At 55.6% G+C, this 19,338-nt stretch overlaps 3 protein-coding genes and 1 long non-coding RNA gene across 4 annotated transcripts; 1 reads left to right on the top strand and 3 right to left on the bottom strand.

Annotated features, from left to right (window-relative positions):
* Window positions 1–225: 225 nt before the first annotated feature.
* On the bottom strand, window positions 226–10,517 carry PPA1 (inorganic pyrophosphatase 1). Its single transcript, XM_083844253.1, has 11 exons — window positions 10,358–10,517; window positions 10,134–10,198; window positions 7,524–7,577; window positions 6,870–6,989; window positions 5,477–5,563; window positions 5,057–5,183; window positions 4,413–4,540; window positions 2,999–3,084; window positions 2,722–2,791; window positions 1,569–1,608; window positions 226–538 (listed from the first exon to the last, which is right to left on the bottom strand). Exons 1-11 carry the CDS (start codon window positions 10,419–10,421, stop codon window positions 507–509), a joined length of 873 nt encoding a protein of 290 aa, XP_083700379.1. The 5' UTR covers window positions 10,422–10,517; the 3' UTR covers window positions 226–506.
* On the top strand, window positions 5,570–9,770 carry LOC310902551. The gene is made up of 3 exons (XR_014586765.1): window positions 5,570–6,860; window positions 7,862–7,918; window positions 8,470–9,770. It is a non-coding gene; the product is annotated as an uncharacterized lncRNA (long non-coding RNA).
* Window positions 10,518–11,378: 861 nt separating the features above from the next.
* On the bottom strand, window positions 11,379–15,487 carry NPFFR1 (neuropeptide FF receptor 1). Its single transcript, XM_083844247.1, has 4 exons — window positions 14,858–15,487; window positions 13,631–13,921; window positions 12,680–12,779; window positions 11,379–12,338 (listed from the first exon to the last, which is right to left on the bottom strand). The coding sequence occupies exons 1-4, from the start codon at window positions 14,889–14,891 to the stop codon at window positions 11,564–11,566; spliced, it is 1,200 nt and encodes a 399-aa protein (XP_083700373.1). The 5' UTR covers window positions 14,892–15,487; the 3' UTR covers window positions 11,379–11,563.
* A 136-nt stretch (window positions 15,488–15,623) lies between these two features.
* LRRC20 (leucine rich repeat containing 20) lies at window positions 15,624–19,223 on the bottom strand. The gene is made up of 4 exons (XM_083844260.1): window positions 18,200–19,223; window positions 17,758–17,907; window positions 17,418–17,585; window positions 15,624–15,859 (listed from the first exon to the last, which is right to left on the bottom strand). Exons 1-4 carry the CDS (start codon window positions 18,279–18,281, stop codon window positions 15,708–15,710), a joined length of 552 nt encoding a protein of 183 aa, XP_083700386.1. The 5' UTR covers window positions 18,282–19,223; the 3' UTR covers window positions 15,624–15,707.
* Window positions 19,224–19,338: the final 115 nt, after the last annotated feature.

Genomic DNA, 19,338 nt, shown 5'->3' with positions numbered 1-19,338 from the left:
CCCGCCCCTCGTTCCCCAAGCCCCGCCCATACCCTTCAAACCCCGCCCCCATCCCAAGCCCCGCCCACTTCCTTCAAGTCCCGCCCCCCCCCCCCCCCCCCCCCCCCCCCCCGCCCAGGGCCGCGGGTTCGAGCCCCGCCGCCGCCCCGGCCGCTTTCCGCCCCTCCTCTCCCCTTTCCGCCCCCCTCCCCTTTCAGCCGCCCCCGGCAAGCAGCGAGGCGCAGCGAGGGTTCAGTAGTTTTATTTCCAGCACCCACACTACGCGTACCGGGCCGGCCTCACCCCCCTCGGGTGCTGTGGGGGCACACGTGGCGGGTCGGGGGGGGAGGTGAGCCTCCCAGCCGCCCCCCAGGCTCGACGCACCGGGCAGCGGGGCAGGGGGCAGCTCTAGGCGGCATAAATTAGAGACAAGGTCTGCTCGTTGACACCAAAGCTAGGTTTCTGGGCTACTGGGCAGGGCGGCTCCGCTGGAGGAACGCAGCTGGCTCAGCGTCCATCCCCGCTCCTTAGTTTTTGGGGTAATAGAACCAGTTGTCCACTGTAAGAGGCAGAAAAAAAGGGGGGGTTAGTCCTCTGCTTCAGCACAAGCTCAGCACCAACGCCACCGGCACCGCCACACATCCAACAGGTTCTTGTGCAACCTGGAGGGCCTGCGGGTGTGTGTGGGTGCGCTGTTCTCCCCGAGAAGTCACCTTACTCAGCTGGCCGCGGGGAGCAGCGCCGTGACTCAGCCACGGCCAGCTCAGGCTCCCCTGCGCTCACCTGACTCAGGGAGGTAAGGCCACCTCCCTTCTGAGTCACACCCCGAAACACAAGTCACGATTCCTTCCAAATCCTTTACAGATCTAACTTCAATTCCTTTACAGCTTTAACAGAGACGGGAGGACAGCTCTGTTCCCCTTCCTGCCCTACAGCCGCAGGCTCTCAATGCTGCCATGAGGTCGCCCTCGCCCTGGACATCTCGCACAGGAGGACGAGGTGACAGCTGCCCCAGGATTTGTCCCACAGTTGTCATTTTCCTACGCGGTCATGCCCCGCATGAGGGACAGGGTCCTGACACGTAGAAAGCCTCGCTACCAGCTCGCAGCTGCTGCTTGCTCCGTGACAGAAATGCGATCGGCAGCAACTGCAGAACCTAAGTCATGGCCACTTTCTGCCTCTTCCCTTCACGGAGATCAAGTGCTTCCCTTCCTCACCTCGCCTGCACTGAGCATACTGGTGAACCTGTTCCAGAGGAACTGATGAAAACCCTGCTGTCACTGCACTTCACTCCTCTGAAGTGCTCTTCTCCAAGGGTCTGCTACACATCAAACCTCTTCCGGAGCAAACTACAGCATCTCCAACCTCCTGCTGACTGCCCACGGAACCAGCCTCACATATCGAAACGATGAAATGAGGCCACGACAGAAGTGACGGAGCATTCAAACAGCATCAGAGTCTGACAAGGTCCTTCATTTTTCCCACTGCTAGAGCCAAACCAAGCCACCAAACCCTCACTTTCCTACTGATGATTCCTTTGAGGCAATCTCCAGCCTGCATCAGAATGTAGCGTGGGCTTTCCGACTTACCTTCTGGTGGGATGGGGTTGGCAGCTGTACAGGGTGGTGCCTGAAATGAGAAGTGGATTAGCAGGCAGCAACTGCTAACAGTTCAGCCTCCTGACTGCGGCTCACCAGACACCACTTAGGGCTGCACAAATCTTTTTTGAGCACAGTTTAGGATCTGAGCTGCATAAATTAGCCTGTGGCAGGCAGCGAAGGACGAGTCCTGTCATCACACAGCCCACTCTGCACGTGCCCGGCGTGCTGCTGGGGCTCTGCCCTGGGCGCGGGCGTTCGCTCCCCTCACGCTACGGGGCCATCTGTTTCTGACCGCAACCAGCCACCGTCCGCAACGCTACCTGCAGCCTGCCTTCTGCTTCTTTTACTTAAACATACTATGTAAGGGTGGAAAAGAGATACAAAGGACTCTCGGGAAACTCCTCAGAAGAGCTTTCACCTGATGTTGAAAAAGCAGACAGACAAGGGGCCCTGGCTGGTGACAAGCTCCGCTAGCACTCCACTTTCAAAAACTTCCAGCAATTCGGATACTAGAGGATACAAGCACTTACAGCCAAGAGCTAAGCAGATGACCGTGACACAAGTCTACGGAGAGATTCTGGTTTCCAGTCACGTTTCCATGCTCTGAAGCAATACTTCTGTTTCGATTCTCCTGCCCCACTCCTCCAACCACTTTTAAGTTGCCAACACTGGTAATTTCACAAGCCTCAGGAGATTCAGCTGAGCCCTGACTCAGGATAAGGGCATTACTCTGGGAACCTCAAGTTTTCCACTGCAAAGGAGGCATGGTCCCCGGCTGCAGGTCTCTCAGAAATTAGGCTCTCTGATCTCACAGGGTGACCTGTGCTGTGAAGCTCTTGAAAGGCCAAATATTTAAATACTCTTTGAGCAGCTGACAGCCAAGCTCCAGGTCAGAAACACAGCCCTTCACACTGGATTGGATTCCTTCTCCCGGATGACTAAGGGCGAGGAGAAGCCTCTGGAAGAATGTCTGACTTGCTCCGCATCCATCTTATTTAACCAGAAACAGATGCTGTGCTCAGTCATCCAAAACTTTCTAAGCATGCAGGGTAAGGCTGCTCTTACTGAGATGGCAGTTTACGGCCCCACACAAACCACCCTGCTCTGCCACTGGCGCTAGGACACCCGAGTTGGTACTTACTGCATCCACAGTAGCTTTAGCACACTCTTGACTACAGCAGAAGGGACTGTCTGAGACCGTCAGGTTTGTGCTGGAAGAGAAAGGTCGCTCGTCAGAACGTGAAGGCCAAGCCTCCCCGCACGAGTGTCAGACAACGGAATACCAAGAATCGTTATCGGAGTTGCCCGGTTGCCTGCTGGGACGGCGAGCAGCTAACAGAGAGCGTGTCGAGTCAGGAAAGGAAGTTTCACTGGGGCTCACGGGGAAGGAGCGAGCACAGCAAGCAGCGTTAACCTACCAGTTGATCTCTCCTCCGTCAGTTTTTTTAGCTATCAAAGCTTTCCAGTGTTCGTGAGTGCTTTTGATGACGTTCACTGCAAAATCCTGAAAACGAAGATGAGGACAAACACAGTTAGGTGCGAGCTCTCCACCGTTTTCCCCAGACTAGCAGTTACGTGGGGTAAGAGGCCAGTATTTACAGGCCGATTTTAGACAATACCTCCCAGAGTCAGAAACTAAGAGACTCTCTTGGAACACCTCTTGCATTACTTTGCCTTTCGTGAACAACAGCAACCTCCCAGCACACACCAGCTGAAACAACACGGACTTTACAATAAGAAGTGTTTTACTTCCAAGTTGGGCGGGCGTGCCAAGGTCGCCTAGCTAGCCTGAAGCCAAGAGAAACTGAACGCAGATATTCTAGTCCTGGGCCACTGCTGCCTTACAAAAGCACCCCCGCCCCGCAGCTCCTCGCTCTGTTTGTCTGCAGCAGCCAGTTGGTCCTGACCAACCTGCCAGCTTTCCTCTGCTCTAGGCAAGCGGCTCCAGTGCTGCTCATATCAACAGGAAGAGACACGCGGCTAATCTAGCTCTGTAACTATTTGAAAACCAGCCTGCTTTCAAGCAGATCACAGCTTTTTCCCTTAGAAGTAGTATATGCCCGAGTGCTAACAGGTCAGCTGGAGGCTGGAGCACAGGCGATCGTCCCAGCAGGAACACCAGCAGTAAATATCCTGGTCTGACGCAGCGCAAAGCCAACTAAAACACCGCAGCAACACGTGCGAGGAGCCTCGTCCCTGCTCTCTGCCTTGATTCCAGTTTCACCCAGTCTGAGGGGCAACGAGATGGCCCAGCCCACCCAGCCTAGCACCACGAGTTGAGGAGGGCTCCCGTTTGGGAGCAGTAAGTTACCTGACTAACACAGAGAACAGGTAGAGGCAAAGGAATTGTGCTGCTGAGGCAGAGCCCTTACTCAAAGGGCATGGGGAACATTCGGCCAGTGTTACAATTTAGGCCTGAACGAACATTTTCACTCCCGCATTCACCTCCCTTGGGCACTGGCTTCGTTCCACTGCAGTCTATCGCACGTTGAAGCAAAGGGTGACATCAAGTGGCCTTTGCTCCAGAGCAGGAGCAAATAAACCCGGTGTTTTTCAGCCTGGTTCTGACAGGCTGCCAGCCCTGAAGGCATCTCACGTGAACGTCATCTAGAAGCCAGACTGATAATATCCAACAGTAGTGGGGCGATAACCCTGTGCTTTTTCTCCCAGTATCCCTGCAAGCGCCAGCCTGGAAACAAGCAGAAGGGGAGGCTGGAGCAGGAAGAACGAGGGCAGCTATATCCTCAGCACTCAGCAACTACTCGTTCAAGTCCCTGTGCACCCAGAGCTCAGTTGTTGTGCGGGTCGCAGTAATGCAAACGCTGACCCTACCTTGTCTTTAAATTCACCATTAAAAGCAAACTGGTTTTCTGGCTTTCCGTCGGGTACTTTGTATCTTCTGAACCAGTCCACTGTAGCTTCCAAGTACCCAGGCTTCATCCTTCTGACATCATGGATATCTAGGCAGGGAGAAAAGGTTTGTGACCCAGATCCAACAGCACAGGTCACTCCGCTACCGCCCTGCTCTTTCGAGCTGGCCCTCCTCACAGAGCTTTGGCGACATCCTGGACAGGTTGCAGGACAGACAGAAAGCGGATGCCTGCACGTGGAGAGGGAAGTTGGTGTCTCAGCTTCAGAACAAAGCCCGGCTTCCCCCAGGAGCACAGACACATTTACACAGCTTTGATGAGACTTGCTGAGCAACCCCCCCTTCCTTCCACTCGGAGGACAGGCTGAACAGCCAGCCTTTTCTTCGAGATACCATGCCGTGCAAAGGTCTCCTAACCTGTGATAAACAGTAGTGTATCACTTTGCTAGAGGACAATAACGTCCTGTTCTGCTTTCGCAGCCAATATCGCATCTGATAAGCACGGTGACAGAGCAGGAGCAAGTCCATATCCTGCCCCGAAAGCTTCCTGCAGGCACCCAGTGGAGAAGGGGTAGGACCAGCCCTGCTCCTCCCTCCTGCCACCTACCATTATAGTTGCCTGCCTCAGGGTCTTCAACATTGATAGCGATTATCTTCCAGTCTGTCTCGCCCTCATCGATCAGTGCCAGCGTGCCCAGCACCTTCACTTTGATTACCTCCCCTCGAGAGCAGACCTGCGAGGACAGAAGACTTGTTGTCAGCACCCACACGTCCGAGAACATGCAACAGGAGGCAGCGCAAGCTGTCAGGAGCTCAGCAGGCAGCCCTGTACCACAAATCTGCTGTCGCTTATCAGCGGTTCGCAAGCCTCGGTTCACAAGGCTTTCGCTCTAAGATCTCATCAACCATCTCCAAAGACAAGAGAGGAAACATCACATTCTTAAGATACAGGAGATAAGAACTGAATAACACCTCTGAACAATGGGCTCCAGAGCCGCTAACCACATTTACCTTCAGAACGCGTTACCTTACTTCCAATTTCGCACACATCGATCGGATCGTTATCTCCGCAGCAGCCAGTACCTTCATCCTTATGACCTGGGTCTTCCCAAGTCTGCAGAAACAAAGCAAAAACCACACACCGAATGCGTTTGAAGAACAAAAGGCAGGTTTATTTCACACAAGCAATCGCCTGGAAGATACAGATGATGACCCACTTCACACTTGCTTTCAGGGCTAATGGTCGTGCTATGGTTTTACACTTTCCTGCAAATGCAGCTTAAATCCAAATCAAAGTTCTTATCTTACCGGGGCAAACTGGTCCCTCCCACTGACAAACCTTCTTTCAACAACTTCTCAGACTTCCTCCTCAGCTAAACAGCCGCATAAAGGTGAAGCTCCCATCTAGGAAGAATACTCACTGTTTTGGCTGCCTGCCTGCTCCTCTCCCTATTCATTCCTTAGCAGAAGTTTCCTGAACTCCAGATAGCAGCCCAACAGAGGTGGAAGACAGATAGGGTGTATTGCTTCCTTTTGGTCAAAGGATTAAAGAACACTGTTACACCAGAGCAGAAATGGGAACCTGGGATCACATACTCTACACCACTTAGCGTCCTACTGCCTCTCACCTGAAGCTGCGAGCGCTCGCAGGCTGGAAGACAGGGCTCCAGAAGGTACTGGAGCCATGCCTCCGGAATTAACAGCTGCTTACAACACACTTCTGATCAGGAGAGAAAGGACGTAGGGTCCACTCTCACCATAAGGAGCACCTACCTCTAAGGTTGCTCAGAGAGAGAAAAAGGAACGCTCTTCCCAAATCTCTGCGTGCCAGGACATGACTGATAGTCAAGACCTTGTGATGCAGCGAGAGCATTCAGGTCACTGGGATGCGTGGCACTGAAGGACTCTCCACAATCTCCATCACACATCTCTGCGAGGCAGCTGTAAGCTCAGCCCCTTTCCCCTGAAGCACAGATTTCTTCGGGCCACTAACACATGACCGGCCGAAGGGTTCAAATGCTACAATTCCACACAAGTAGTACTCAGATTCTCACTGCCTCAGGGCTGCACACCTAGATCCTGGATCGTTGGCTTAAAACTAGGTCCTAAAGCTTTACCGGGCAGGGAAGGGAGCACGTGGCACTGCCAGATGCCCTTTGAGAGCCTTCTGCCTGTACTTCACTCGCACCTGCTGCTTGTCCTCTCTTTTCCAACAGCTTGTTTACAGCACCAGCTACGAGTCTCTCCCTGGAGATTTCCACCTGCAAACATCACTGCTTTCTTAACAGGTCCCCTTGGTTGGCAAGACTACAGGTGCAGTTGCAAATGTATGAGTTGCAGCTCAGACTTTCAGCTGGCAGGGGTCAGAGGCACACACGCAGACACGAGGAAGAGCGAGGCACAGCGACAAGGTACAGTACCTGCGGGAGAGCACCATAATTCCAGATGTAGCCCTTATGGGGAAACACGTTGGCTACGTAGCGCAGTTTTCCTTTTTTCACATCTTGCTTAATTGGGTTTAAGGGGTCCTTTGTCGCAATCTGAAAGAGAAGTTACATCAGGCTCTCTACTTTGCTCTCGAGGAAAATGGCAGTGATTTTTTCCAGGAAGCTGGCTGCTAACTGACAGGCTGGGGAGCCAGGAGCTGACACTGGGGCCAACGCGAGCACTGGACAACCCCGTTTCCTGTTGCATCCCCTGGGTACAGATTTCAGCAGGCTTACTGATGTCAGAACCAGGCACAGGGGTGAGACCGGTTACACGCCGCTTTAAGCAGGAGCCACAGAAGAATACTAAGTGATTACGACTCCTGCAAGACTTCAGCTTTTAGCATTAGGCAAATATTTACATGAAAAGTCTGAACTGCATCTAGAGAACCTCCTTGACACGAACTCTGCAGGAAGGCAGGTTTTGAAAGGCCTTATTTATCGGGACTCAATCACTTTCTTTACAAAGCCACCGATGCTAGACTGTTCTTCAGGAGGCAGGAGGGAGGAGAGAAGCAGCAAAGCCCAAGATTATTCACAGACTAGTCAGCTGAAGCACTTCAGGCAGGAATGGTAGTAATAAGTTACCTCCATTTTAGCGTTTGTCCATCGAGGTATTTCCACAACCATGTTGAACACATTCTGAAAAAAGCAAAACATCAGTGAATGGGGAGGAACCTCAATACCACACCATACCAGAGCAGACATGTAAGCATGAACACTAGGAAGACTGCAAGAAAACCAGAACTTTTTGCTTTTTTTTCCCCACAGTGCCAATTCTGAAACACCTGACAGAAGTCCCACAGTCTAAGTCAGTCACGTGTCATTACTCAGATTTTAATCCCATGAGGTTAAGCTAGATTGCAAGCTTTCTGCACGCTTTCTACCAGGTGCCACCTGAGAACATCCCTGTCATCTTTTCACAGAACAGCGAGTTGGAGCGAACTGATGCCAGCTGCATAAACAACACCGGGTGAGACAAGGTGAGGTTTTAGGCACAATCATTAAATAGGAGGCGTGTAGCTCCTACAGCAAGAGCCACCCTGACCATTTAGAGCAGGAGATGCCTGCAGTAGCCATGTCCTTAGTAATACTTGCACCTACATAACATCCCAAATGACTGAGAGCTTTCCTCCCCATTATTTGTCCCCACACCTGGCAGGACCTCACTTATGGGTAACCCCTGCCTCCAGCTGGGCCCGGAGGACCAGGGCTCTTCCACACTTGCACCTTAACGAGCACTACTGGAGGAGATTATGGCCTTTAATAAGAAGTCAGACCTTGCTCCCCAGCACCCGCCAGGTTTCTAATCCCCAGGGTAAGCAGCATTAGCATTGCAAAGGTAACATGGGGCACGCTAAAACCCTTGCACCTGTATTGCACCACAAATAGATTGCTACTGTGCAATGAGTGCTGTTACATCACGTGCCTCCCTAATGAGTTTATTGCATCCTCTTAATTGGGGGGGGGGGGGGGGAGGCACTGCTCATTTGCAATTTAAACAGAAAAGGATATATGTTATTTTTACTTATAGGTAAGTGGAGGAAGGGAAGGAGATGACCACAAATGGCTGGGCAGGGCAGGAGGGACAACTTGGGGGCATGTCTCAGCTCCACTCGCCATCCCCCAGCTCCAGCGCCCCGAGTGCCAGACCTGGCTCGGCCCCGGACACCCAACAGGCGGCCAAGGTCGCTCCTTGGGACCAGACGCACAGGTACAGATGAGGTCAGCACATCCCAGCCCGAGGCCGAAAAAACTCCCCGCGATAATCCGCTCAGTGCCAGAAGTCTAAGGATAAAGATCAAGGCACCAGACACGCAGCAAGGTAGCCTTGTGCTCCCTACTGCAGCTAACGAACCCGCTAAGTAACAAGTAAAATCCCTGCAGAGCATTCCAGCAACAGAAAGAACGAGCTCTAGCGTGATCAGTTGTGCAATTTCAGCTCGCTTCTCTCTCGATGACTTGGCACCGAGGCGCTGGCGCGCAGCACGCTGTGCCTGAAGGCACAGCAATCGTCCCCTTCTGCGTGTTAATCATTACCAGGCCACCGAAACCCTTCTCACCCGGTGCTTGCTCCCCAGCTCTATCCTACGAGCGTCTGCAACTTGTAATACCACCTGAATGTTCCCTTCTGAGTTACCTTTCGGATACCTCCTTTACCAACTACCTGCAGAAAGTGTTTCGCCTCCCTCCTTGACCACAATTCTCCTTTTTCCTTTTGCTGGCCGTGGGCAGCAAACAAGGGCCTGGTGGCTCTCCCTCCTTCCCCTCAGCAGCCCGTGTTACACCCATTTTCCCCATGAGAGCGATTCTCAGTACTGGCCTGGGCAGGACAGCAGCCAACAGCTTGACTCAGAGATCAGCCTCATGGGCTGCGTATCATTAGGTCACTCGCTCTTTGTGCCCTCTCTACACCCACCCAAACGGCCCTCAGACAAGGCAGAGGTACCACACGTAAGCACGCTCCCCTACGGCTTGCCCTGCCTTATAAAAAGAAAAGAAATTCAAAGCAGGGAATGGCAAAGAGGATGAGAAAACCTCAGGAAGGATTCACACTGGGATTCAAGACCTCACCCAAGTATTGCAGTGTGCAAGGACAGGAACAGAACACAGGAAAACTACTCTTTAACCTGTACGTGGGGCTCTCTAGTGTGTCCTTTTCAGCATCCAAACCCACGCTGTTTCTCAAGCTGCGTGGCTTTTTAGTACTTGTTAAAAGAATGAGCAAGCTACAGAAGTGAGGAGCGTGAGTTATCCCTGGAAAAAAGCTGAGAGCAGACCACAGAACTGAGCTGCTTTGGTTTTTCGGGCAGCGGTCTTTAAGAGCCTGACACGACTAACCGCTGGCAGGGCGCAAGCAGCACGTGGCAGGCGAGCCGCTCCTCCTGAGGTCCTGGGGTGCAGCCACAGCCACAGCTTCGCATCCTCGCCTGGCGCTGGGCAGGTTACGGGCACAAAAATGACCTCACAGCGGTTAGAACCCGCGCGTGATGCACACCCCGTGCCTGTAGCCCACCCCTACGTGGATCCAGGTGTTCAGCTGCGTGGAAGCCACAGCCAGGGTGGCTCAGTGTCACCGGGTGGGCAGGAACACGGGGGGGGGGGACACACGACCCCTGCCCCCCTCCCAACGCCCCCCTGGAGCCGGACACCCCCAAATCCCGTCAACCCCTGGCCCAGTGGCCCGGCCCCGCTCACCTCGCCGCCGCCGTCGCGCAGGGGGATGTCGTGGAAGGGGGAGACGTACCGCCCGGCCGCGTCCTCTGCAAGGCAAGCGGAGCGCCTCAGCACCAGGCCTCAGGCCTTAGGGGGGCCTCAGGGGGGCCTGGGGGGGTCCCCCGGGAGCACCCCCCCGGCTCGGGGCGGCCCGGGAGGGGATGGGGGGATGCGGGGAGGGCGTGCGGGGTGCAGGGGGCACTCACTGAGGAAGAGGCGGTACCCGGCGCTGTGCGGAGCGCCGCGCTCCTCCACGCTGTACCCGGCCATGGCTCCCCTCACACGCCGCCCCGCGCCGCCGCTCTGCGCATGCGCCGCTCGCCTCAGCGCCGTGCCGCCCGCTGCGCATGCGTGGCCCGCATAGGCGCAGGGGTGAGCCGCCCCCCCCGCCCGCTGCGGGAGTGACGTGGCGCCGGGTGACGTGTGGGGGGTGACGTGCGCAGGGGGCGGGAGGGGGGCGCTGAGGGGAAGGGGCGGTGCAGCGTGGGCGCCTCAGCGTGGGGTGGTCCTCCGAGGCCACCTCAGCGTGTCCACCAAGGCCACCACAGCATGGCATGGTCCACCAAGGCCACCACAGTATGGAGTGGTGTAGTCCACCAAGCCCACCACAGCATGGGGTGACAGGGTCCACCAAGGTCACCACAGTGTGGCATGGCACCACATGGCCACAACAGTCTGGGGTGGCATGGTCCATCAAGACCACCACATCATGGCATGGTCCACCAGGGCCACCACAGCATGGCATGGTCCAGCATGGCCACAACAGCATGGGGTGGCATGGTCCGCCAAGCCCACCACAGCATGGCACGGTTCACCAAGACCACCACATCATGGAATGGTCCACCAAGGTCACCACAGCATGGGGTGGCACGGTCCACGAAGCCCACCACAGCATGGCACAACATAGCCTCAACAGCATGGGTTGACATGGGCCACCAGGGCCACCACAGCATAGGGTGGCATGGTCCACCAAGGCCACCACAGCATGGCATGGTCCACCAAGGCTGCCACAGTGTTGTGTGGTCCAGCGAGGCCGCCTCAGCATGGGATGGCATGGTCCAGCAAGATACGGCATCACATGGCGTCAACAGCATGGCATGGTTTCTCCTGGCATGGCCCAGTGTGCCACGGCCACTCTCATGCACCTTTCCCGCACTGCTGTGCCGCACTGATGGCAGACTGGGACTGGGTAAAGGGGGGACACCAGTGGGACTCAGGGACATGGCATCAGCAAGACGTGCATTTATTTCAATCCTCATTCCTCCCTACAACAAGCCCTTGAGTCAGAAGTTCATGCCCCATATCAAGGCCACCAAACCACGACAATATGGGGGCTCCTCCCTACCACAGTGTCATGCATGAGGTCCCCACCGGGCCCCGCGGTGACCAGGCAAGGTGGTAGCTGTGGCTGCTCAGCCGTCCCAAGCGGGGACGCCGGTTCGGCGAGGCGCCAGGGGCCCCGATTCGGAGTGAGGGGGCGAGTCGCTGGCCCGGGCCAGGGTGAAGACGCGGTTGCGGGCGCCATAGGGCCCGCGGTGGCGCCGGCGCGGTGGCGAGCAGAAAGGGGCCCTGAAGGCCTCCTGGAAGCCCCGGCGGAAGTTCTCGTTGAAGTAGCCATAGATGATGGGGTTGGCGCTGCTGTTGAAGAAGGCCAGCCAGTGGGCGAAGGGGAAGACGTAGATGGCGACCAGGCGGAGCTGGCGCTCACTGAGGCACCCGTAGTCCATCAGCAGCATCAGCGTCCAGAGGGGCAGCCAGGAGAGGGTGAAGAAGAGGGCCATGATGATAAGCATGTTGATGACCTTCGCCTTCTTGCGAGACACCTTCCTCCCCTCAGGCTCCTCGGGCCGGGCGCCGTGAGCGGGCGCTGCCGACTTGAAGAGCTTGAAGGCGATGCGGGTGTACATGACGACGATGAGGGCCAGGGGGGCCACGTAGATGTGGGAGAACAGGACGGTGGTGTAGATCCTCCTCATCCCTGTCTCGGGCCAGGCCTCCCAGCAGGAGTAGAGGGGGTAGGAGTTGTTGTAGGTGTCCACCATGAAGTGGTGCTCCTCCCTGGTGACGGTCAGGGTGATGGCGGAGGGGCACATGATGAGCAGGGCCAGCACCCAGATGACAGCGATGGTCACCAGGGCTTTCCTCAGCGTCAGCTTCTGCCGGAAGGGGTGGACGATGCAGCGAAACCTGCGGGGTTGGCAGGACCTCCTTGTAGGACCCCAAGGAGGTGGCCAAAAGCATGATCACGGCTTTGACCTGGGTTTCATGTTCACCATCGCCACACTTTTGTGGGCACCTTGGGAGGTGAAGGAGAGCGGGGATGTGGTGCTGCATGGGCTCCAAGCTTGGGATGAGGGCTGTGCCCGTGATGGGACATCCCTGGGGAAGGAAGGTGGCCAGCACCCAGTGGTGGGAGGGGAGGGTTTCATGCAGCGGAAGGTCTCCTTAGCCTTGGGAGGTCTTTGCAGCCTTGGGTTACCCCAACACGATGCAGGCTGAGGTCTCAGGAGCCCCCCATCCCAACATACCTCTCCACGGCGATGGCCACCAGCGTGAAGACCGAGGCCGAGACAGACATGCCCTGCACCAGGCCGCTCATTTTGCACATGGTGTTGTCAAAGGGCCACCCTGCAAACACAGAGGAAGCTTTGGGGGTGGTGGGCTGGCCCACGTCCCCACGTCATCCCCTACCTCATCACCCCTGAGGATGAACACATTCGGCTCAGCCGTGTCCATCAGCAACTCCCTCTAGATGTCCCCATCCACTGTGCGATGCTAAATCCTGGTCCTAAGCAGGGGAGCTGTATTTTTCACTTGTTATTCATACAGAGATGGCCTTTAGCAGTACAGATATTAAAAAAAATGTTTAAAAAGATTTGTATTACACTTTTCAGAAGGTTATTGAGCAAGGTGACATCATAAATACTTTCCCTTGCCCTTTCTCCTGCATTTCTGCAGGACTCCAGCTATTATCAGAGGGACCAGCCTTTGGGTTCTTGATCTGCAAGGGCTTTAATTTGCTTCCCCCGTTAAGGTATCTGCAGGTGTTGAATGGCACTGGGTAAGCACAGCACTGGAGCAGGAACACGGGTGATATCATGGGGCCACAAAGCCACCGAAACCCTTTTTATCTTCAAAATACGGTGTGGTGGAAAAACGCCTGTGGCCTGTTGGAAGCTGGAGGATGCGACATCCTCCCTTGGCTGGGCACAGGGCCGCAATCACTAAATTGCAGGTGGTAATAAATACAGAAATATTCTGCCCCTGGTTGTGGCCCATGCCACTCAAGATGATGGAAAGCAACGTTATGGCTTCGAACCTCCATCAGACATGGCCCACCGCCCACCCTCCTCGCCTCAGCGCAAAAGATGTGCAGGAGTCTCGGAGGTGGCCTCCTAGGGAGGGTGAGGAGAAGGTTCATGGTGTCTCCCACCACTTCCCCATCACACCAGCACCTATCCGCTGCCCTGCTGCCTCACCCGTGATGAGGTTGTCCACCAAGGTGGTGGGCATGCAGAAGATGCCCACCAGCAGGTCGCTGATGGCCAGGTTGAGGATGAACATGTTGGTGACCGTCCGCATCTGGCGGTTCTTCACCACAATGAAGCACACCAGGATGTTGCCTATCATGCACATGAGGAAGATGAAGGTGTAGGCCAGGATGAACATCGCAGCCACGGGCGAGGAGTGCTGGTAGTACGCCAGGAAGGTGTAGTTCTCCTTCAGGAGGTGGCTCTCGCTGGTGTTGGCCCAGCTGCCATTGGAAGGGTCTGAGGAAGGGACAGCAGAAAAATGAAGGTGGAAAGGGATGAAGCGATCCTTTCCTTCTTTTCCCAGTTGCCCTGGAAGGTGGGGAGATGCCCTCAGATGTGGGGAACCCCAACCGTGTCACCGCTTCCAGCTCTTGGGGCTGGGCCAGCAGGTGGGTTGGCTCCGCGGTGTGGATGTTCCTCAAAGTTCAGAATGAATTTTTGATGTACAGTTAAAAGAAACCCAGCGGGCATCTTAATCTCATGGTGTTTTTTTTTAGGGATCACGCAAGGAAAGCAGGGCGTGGGGAGAAGTCCATCTCCTGGCACGCTGCAATGCTCAGACCACGCAGCAGATGCATCAATGTGGTCTCCAGTCCAGTTGGTCCGTGAGCATCCCCGGTGTCCGGGGAAGAGGAACCCCTGCACTCTCCTCACATACCCAGCATTAATTATACGTAATTATGATAATTACCTGGGACCAGGGGAGCTCCTGGTGGACGGGGGGACATCGTTCTGCCGCTGCAGACCTACCAGGGGGAGCAGGTCTGCGCACCGGCCCCCGGCAGGGATAGGGGGGATGCTGGGCAGGGGGGGACTCACCCTGTGCAGACACAGGCTGTGATTTTAAGGCAGGAAAAGGGAAATTTTGGACCGGGCAGTCACAGAGCCCGCAGCAGCATCGCCCGACACCTTTATTAAGCCCGAAACTTTGCCCGACTTTATCTCCCTGGGCTGCAATTTCTTGCAGCAGTGCCGGGTGAGAAACCAGAGGATGCTCCGGGAGGAGGGAGCAGGAGGAAGGGGTGAGAAAAAACAGCCCCCCTGCTCCGAGCTGGATGGGGACGCGTCCTCCTCTTCGCCGGGGATGTCTCGGTGGCGGGGACTTCCCCGGGTCGGTGGGGAAGGAAAAACCGCAATAAGGGAGGGGAACGAAACCTCCGCCTCGCTACTCACCCCCGCCGGGCTCCGGGTTCCGCAGCGCCTGCATGGGGCCGGGGGGCTCCAGCTCTCCTCCGGCCGGGGGTCCCCACCGCCAAGCATCGCTCCTGTGCCACCGTCACCGCCGGCTGCGGATGCGGCAGCGGCTGGGGGGGCGGAGGGGGAGCATCCTCCCATCGCCATGGATACCGGGGTACCCACGGGCGGCTCGGCGGGGATGGAGCCGGAGCAGCTTTGCAGATGTTGTCACCTGGGGGGCTGGGGTCTCCTCCCGTGCCCCCTCCCCAGTCCTCCTGCCACGGGGCGTTAGGGCACGGCGAGTCCACGGGGCAAATATTGTCCCCCCACGGCGGGGGCAGCCCAGGTGTGGGTGCCCCTCGGGGAACCCCCAGCCCGGATACATCTTGAGCCCCCCGGTGCGTGTGCTCCTTGCGCAGGGAGGCAGGGAAAGCTGTGTCCCAGCGGGATGGGGACGGGGCCACCTCCTGACATCTGGGGGCTGAAGGTCCTCCTAACGTCCTGTGTCCCCCCCGGCATCTTCGCAGCCCCCCGGCGTCCTCCTGGCTCTGCAGACGCCAGGGCATGGGAAGACCTCAGGACACCACAGTGCACATGTGTGTCCATCACAAGGGCTCCGTGGAGGCCCTTCACTATGTCCCCAGCCCCACGGGGACCTGCCACCACATCCAGGGTGACAAACACAGCGCCAGGACCCGCAGGTACCTGCGGAGTGGCTTTATGGAAAAGGCAACCGGTAACTCATCGATTCAGGGAGCAAAGTGCGTGCAACACACGTTTAATCGGGCGGTGTCAGCAGGTGGAGGCCGTGGGGAGGTCCTGCTGCTCCTCCACCAGGCAGGACGTGTCAGGCTTCGGGGACGTCGCCCTCGGGTGACAGCAGCAGCTCGAAGGGGACGAGGGGCCGGACGAGCAGGCGCATGTCGGGGCACACGGGGTTGGCGCGCAGGTTGAGGCTCCGCAGGGAGGCCATGGAGGCCAGAACCTCCACCGGCACCTCTGCGGGAGGGAGCAAAGTGGGGACAGAATGTCAGGGGGGATTCCTGGAGAAAGGGCTGGTGTTTTTACCCCCCAAAAACCCAGTGCAAGGGCTGTTGGGGAGCCGCAACACCCGTGTTTGCAGCCTCTCCCCCCTCCTCTTCCTGCTTTTCCAAGTGGAACGGCTGGAGAAAGAGAATACGGGCATTAAAACGCAGCAAGAAAAAAAAAAAGCAAGAAGCTTCTTTCATAATTAAAGCCAACAGTAATTTTCCTCAGATCAGAATATGAAAATAACAGCGAAATAAAAACAGCTAGCTCAGATCAAAGGCTGCTGGGGAATTGGCGAGGGAAGGGATGACGGCTCCGACTGGGGTGCATGCAGCTGCGTGGTGGCATCACCCTCGAGGGAGAAAAATACAATTCCAGAACCCCCTCAGATGAGCAGGGAAAGAGTTAAAAGCCCTGGCACTAATGTGTGCATGGTTACACTGCAGCTTGAGAGCTCCTTGAGATGAAAAGGGCAGCTGGTGGCACTCACAGCCTGGTTTCTGAGCCCACAGGCTCCACGCAGGCATTAACTGAGCTACTTGTCCTCCTGTTTCCCTGGAGAACATCACCCGCGGCCTCCAGCTGCGGCTCTACGTGTCCAGCAGGTGACTCAGGAGCCTCCAGATACCTTCAGCCTGGGTCACAGCCTGGTACCAGCCCCAGCAGAAGACATGTAGGACCAGGAACCGCACGTGGTTGGGATGGTGACAGCAGCAGCACCCAAACCCAAACCTTCTGCAACCCTCCTGCCACTAAGCTCACCCTCCTCAACCTCCATCTACCTTCTGCAGAAAATCCATCCTGCTCCCACCAGTACCACAAGCTGGGCTCCTGCTGCTAGATAGCAGCACCAGGATGAATTTTGGGTGCTTTAGCCCCGTTTCTGAGGCTATGCCAAAGGTCTTCTACCAGCTATAGCAGGTGGGTTGTAGGTGACACCAAGTGGGGAGAGAAAACGTCCTCTTGGTGTCTCTCCCAAGGTCTGCTGGGGTGAAATGCGTGTCCCACCATCCTAGTCCTATGCCCCAAGGTCTCCAAGCCTGGGGGGCTGGTAGGGTCAGGCTGGTGGGCCCTCCTTCCCCGTTGGGGTTCTAGGGTGATCCGGGGGCTTCACGGTGGTCCAGAAGATAGAGCTGTGAGTGAGGAGCTTTAGCTGGGCTGGGAAGGACCTGAGATGGTGTGGCTGGCCAAGAGGAGACCCCCAGGAGACCCCCACCTCTCCCGGTACTCCCAATGAGGTGGTGAAGAAAGGCTGTGGTTGCTTTTTTTTTTGAGAAACAAAGAAAACCAGCAGGGTGTCCACCTAGAGCGGGCAGGGACTGGTGGTCCCTTGGTGGTGGGTCGGGTTGGCTGGGTGGTCTCCATCCGTGGGGCCAGGGAGGACGCTGGGCCTCCAGTTCAAGCCACGCAAGGACCAAGTCCCCTAATGGAGGCCACCAAATGGAGGAGCCCAGGAGGAGGTCGAGGAGGAGTTGCACAGACACCTCTTTCGCCCCTGGCTTCCACCCCCATCCTCTCCCCCTCTCACCTGCGATCTCGTTCCCTTCCAGGTCGATGCTCTCCAGGGCAGGGGCGGCCGCCAGGGGCTCGGGGAAGCGCCGAAACTTGTTGCGGGCGAGGTTGATGGCCCGCAGGTGCAGCAGGGACCCCAGCTCCTCGGGCAGGCGGTGCAGGAGGTTGCCCTCCAGGTTGAGCTCTGGGGGGAGAGGAAAAAAAAAGGGGTAGAATTTGTGGGAGAAAAAAGCAGATTGCCCGCTTTTTGCCATGAAGCTCCTCCGGGGCACCACAAACACTGGGAGAAACGTGCTCTGGGTTTGTGTTTGTTGAGCCGTGGCCTCGGCGGAGGCCCATCGGAGGCCGCCCCTTACCTCGCAGCTGGCTGAAGGTGGTGGCGAAGCGGCCGGCGAGGGCCCTCAGCTCGTTGTTGGCCAGCGAGATGCAGTGGATGCCCTCGGCGACGCTCCTCATGGCTTTGTAGATGCCGGCGGGGAAGGCCACCAGCTTGCAGTCGGCCAGGTCTGCCCCGGGGAGAGCCGAGTGACGGCCGGGGGCAGGTGCAGGCCGGAGGCTGCCAAACGCCACGCTCATCCTCCAAAAAAAACCTCTCTGCGCTCCCCCGTACGGGAACGGGGGGACGGGACACGCGTTTTCCTCACCCCCTCTTCCCGAGCAGGCCTCTCTGCTGCAGGAGGAGGATTTGGGGAGGGAGCCGTGACCCCTTTCCCTTCCCCATCTGCCTCCGGGGTTTATTTCTGGGGGACACGGAGGCTCGTCGGCCGCCCCCTCGCACCCGGGGGGCCCCGGCCTTACCCAGGGCATCCTCGCGGGCCTCCACCGCCTCGTTCACCCTCCTGGCCACCCTGGCCACCGCCTCGCCCATCCGCCGCTGCATAGGGCCGCCGCCGCCGCGGTCCCCGGGGATGGCGGGCGGCTAAAAATAAAAAATAAGGCCCGGGACGCCTGCTCCCGGAGCTGGGGGGGGCGATGGCGCCGGTGGGAGGGGTGTCCTGTTTTATTTTTGTTTGGTTTTTGGCAGGGGGGTGGGATGGGGGGGGTGGAAGCCATGAGAAGGGTGGGGGGGATAAATAATAAATGCATAAAACAGATAAATAATTTAAAAAAATAAAAAAATAAAAAAAATACAAAGAAAAATTACAAAGGAAAAAATGCAAAAATAAAAAATGCAAAGAAAAAATACAAAGAAGAAAATACAAAAATAATACAGAACCATTAAAACACAAACAAAAACCCCCAAATAGTAAAAGTACAACAATAAAAAAATACAGAAAAAAAAGTAAAAAAGGTAAAAAGTACACAGATAAAAAATAAAAATTTTAAATCACAAAAATAAAAATGGGAAAAAGGTAGAAAGTACAAAACTAAAAAGTACAAACATAAAAAATTAAAAATACAAAAAAAAGGTAGAAAGTACAAAAATAAAAAATACAAACATAAAAATACAAAAATACAAAAATAAGAAAAAGGGTGGAAAGTACAAAAAATACGAAGAAAAAATAAAAAATAGAAAAAAATAATAAAATGGTAAAAAGTACAAAAGTTAAAAAAGACAAAGAAATTCAAAAATACAAAAATAAGAAAAGAATAAGAAGGTAGAAAGTACAAAAATAAAAAAATACAAACAAAAAATAAAAAAATACAAAAATAAATAAGAAGTGGTAGAAAGTATAAAAATAAAAAATATAAACATAAAAATTTCAAATATGCAGAAAGAGAAAAGAATAAAAAGGTAAAAAGTACAAAAAAATACAAACATAAAAAAAATAAAAATACGAAAGTAAGAAAAGAAAAAATAATAAAAAGATATCCAACCGCCCCCCCCCCCCCCCACCCGGGGCGGCCACGTGGCGCCGCCTTCCCGAGCCGGGACCCGAACCCGGGTCCCCGGGGCGCCCGCCCGGAGCGCTGCCCGCTGCCCCACGTGTGCCGGG

This window comes from Anser anser, assembly GCF_964211835.1.
Source record: "Anser anser genome assembly, chromosome: 7".
Taxonomy (NCBI): domain Eukaryota; kingdom Metazoa; phylum Chordata; class Aves; order Anseriformes; family Anatidae; genus Anser; species Anser anser.
This window is presented reverse-complemented; position numbering and strand designations above follow the sequence as displayed.

Bases quoted from the DNA above. Each gene is read 5' to 3' on its own strand.
- LRRC20 (XM_083844260.1), bottom strand. From the start codon at position 18,281: ATGCAGCGGCGGATGGGCGAGGCGGTGGCCAGGGTGGCCAGGAGGGTG. The intron at 17,908-18,199 runs GTAAGGCCGGGG...TCCCCGGGGCAG, and splicing joins GGCCCGCGAGGATGCCCTGG to ACCTGGCCGACTGCAAGCTG. The intron at 15,860-17,417 runs GTGAGAGGGGGA...TCCCTCCCGCAG, and splicing joins GGAAGGGAACGAGATCGCAG to AGGTGCCGGTGGAGGTTCTG.
- PPA1 (XM_083844253.1), bottom strand. From the start codon at position 10,421: ATGGCCGGGTACAGCGTGGAGGAGCGCGGCGCTCCGCACAGCGCCGGG. The intron at 6,990-7,523 runs GTAACTTATTAC...CTTCTCTTTCAG, and splicing joins GGACAAACGCTAAAATGGAG to ATTGCGACAAAGGACCCCTT. The intron at 539-1,568 runs GTAAGTCGGAAA...TGCCTCTTACAG, and splicing joins CAACCCCATCCCACCAGAAG to TGGACAACTGGTTCTATTAC.
- NPFFR1 (XM_083844247.1), bottom strand. From the start codon at position 14,891: ATGCAGGCGCTGCGGAACCCGGAGCCCGGCGGGG. The intron at 12,780-13,630 runs GTGAGGCAGCAG...CTGTGTTTGCAG, and splicing joins GGTGGACAACCTCATCACGG to GGTGGCCCTTTGACAACACC. The intron at 12,339-12,679 runs GTATGTTGGGAT...CCAACCCCGCAG, and splicing joins GTGGCCATCGCCGTGGAGAG to GTTTCGCTGCATCGTCCACC.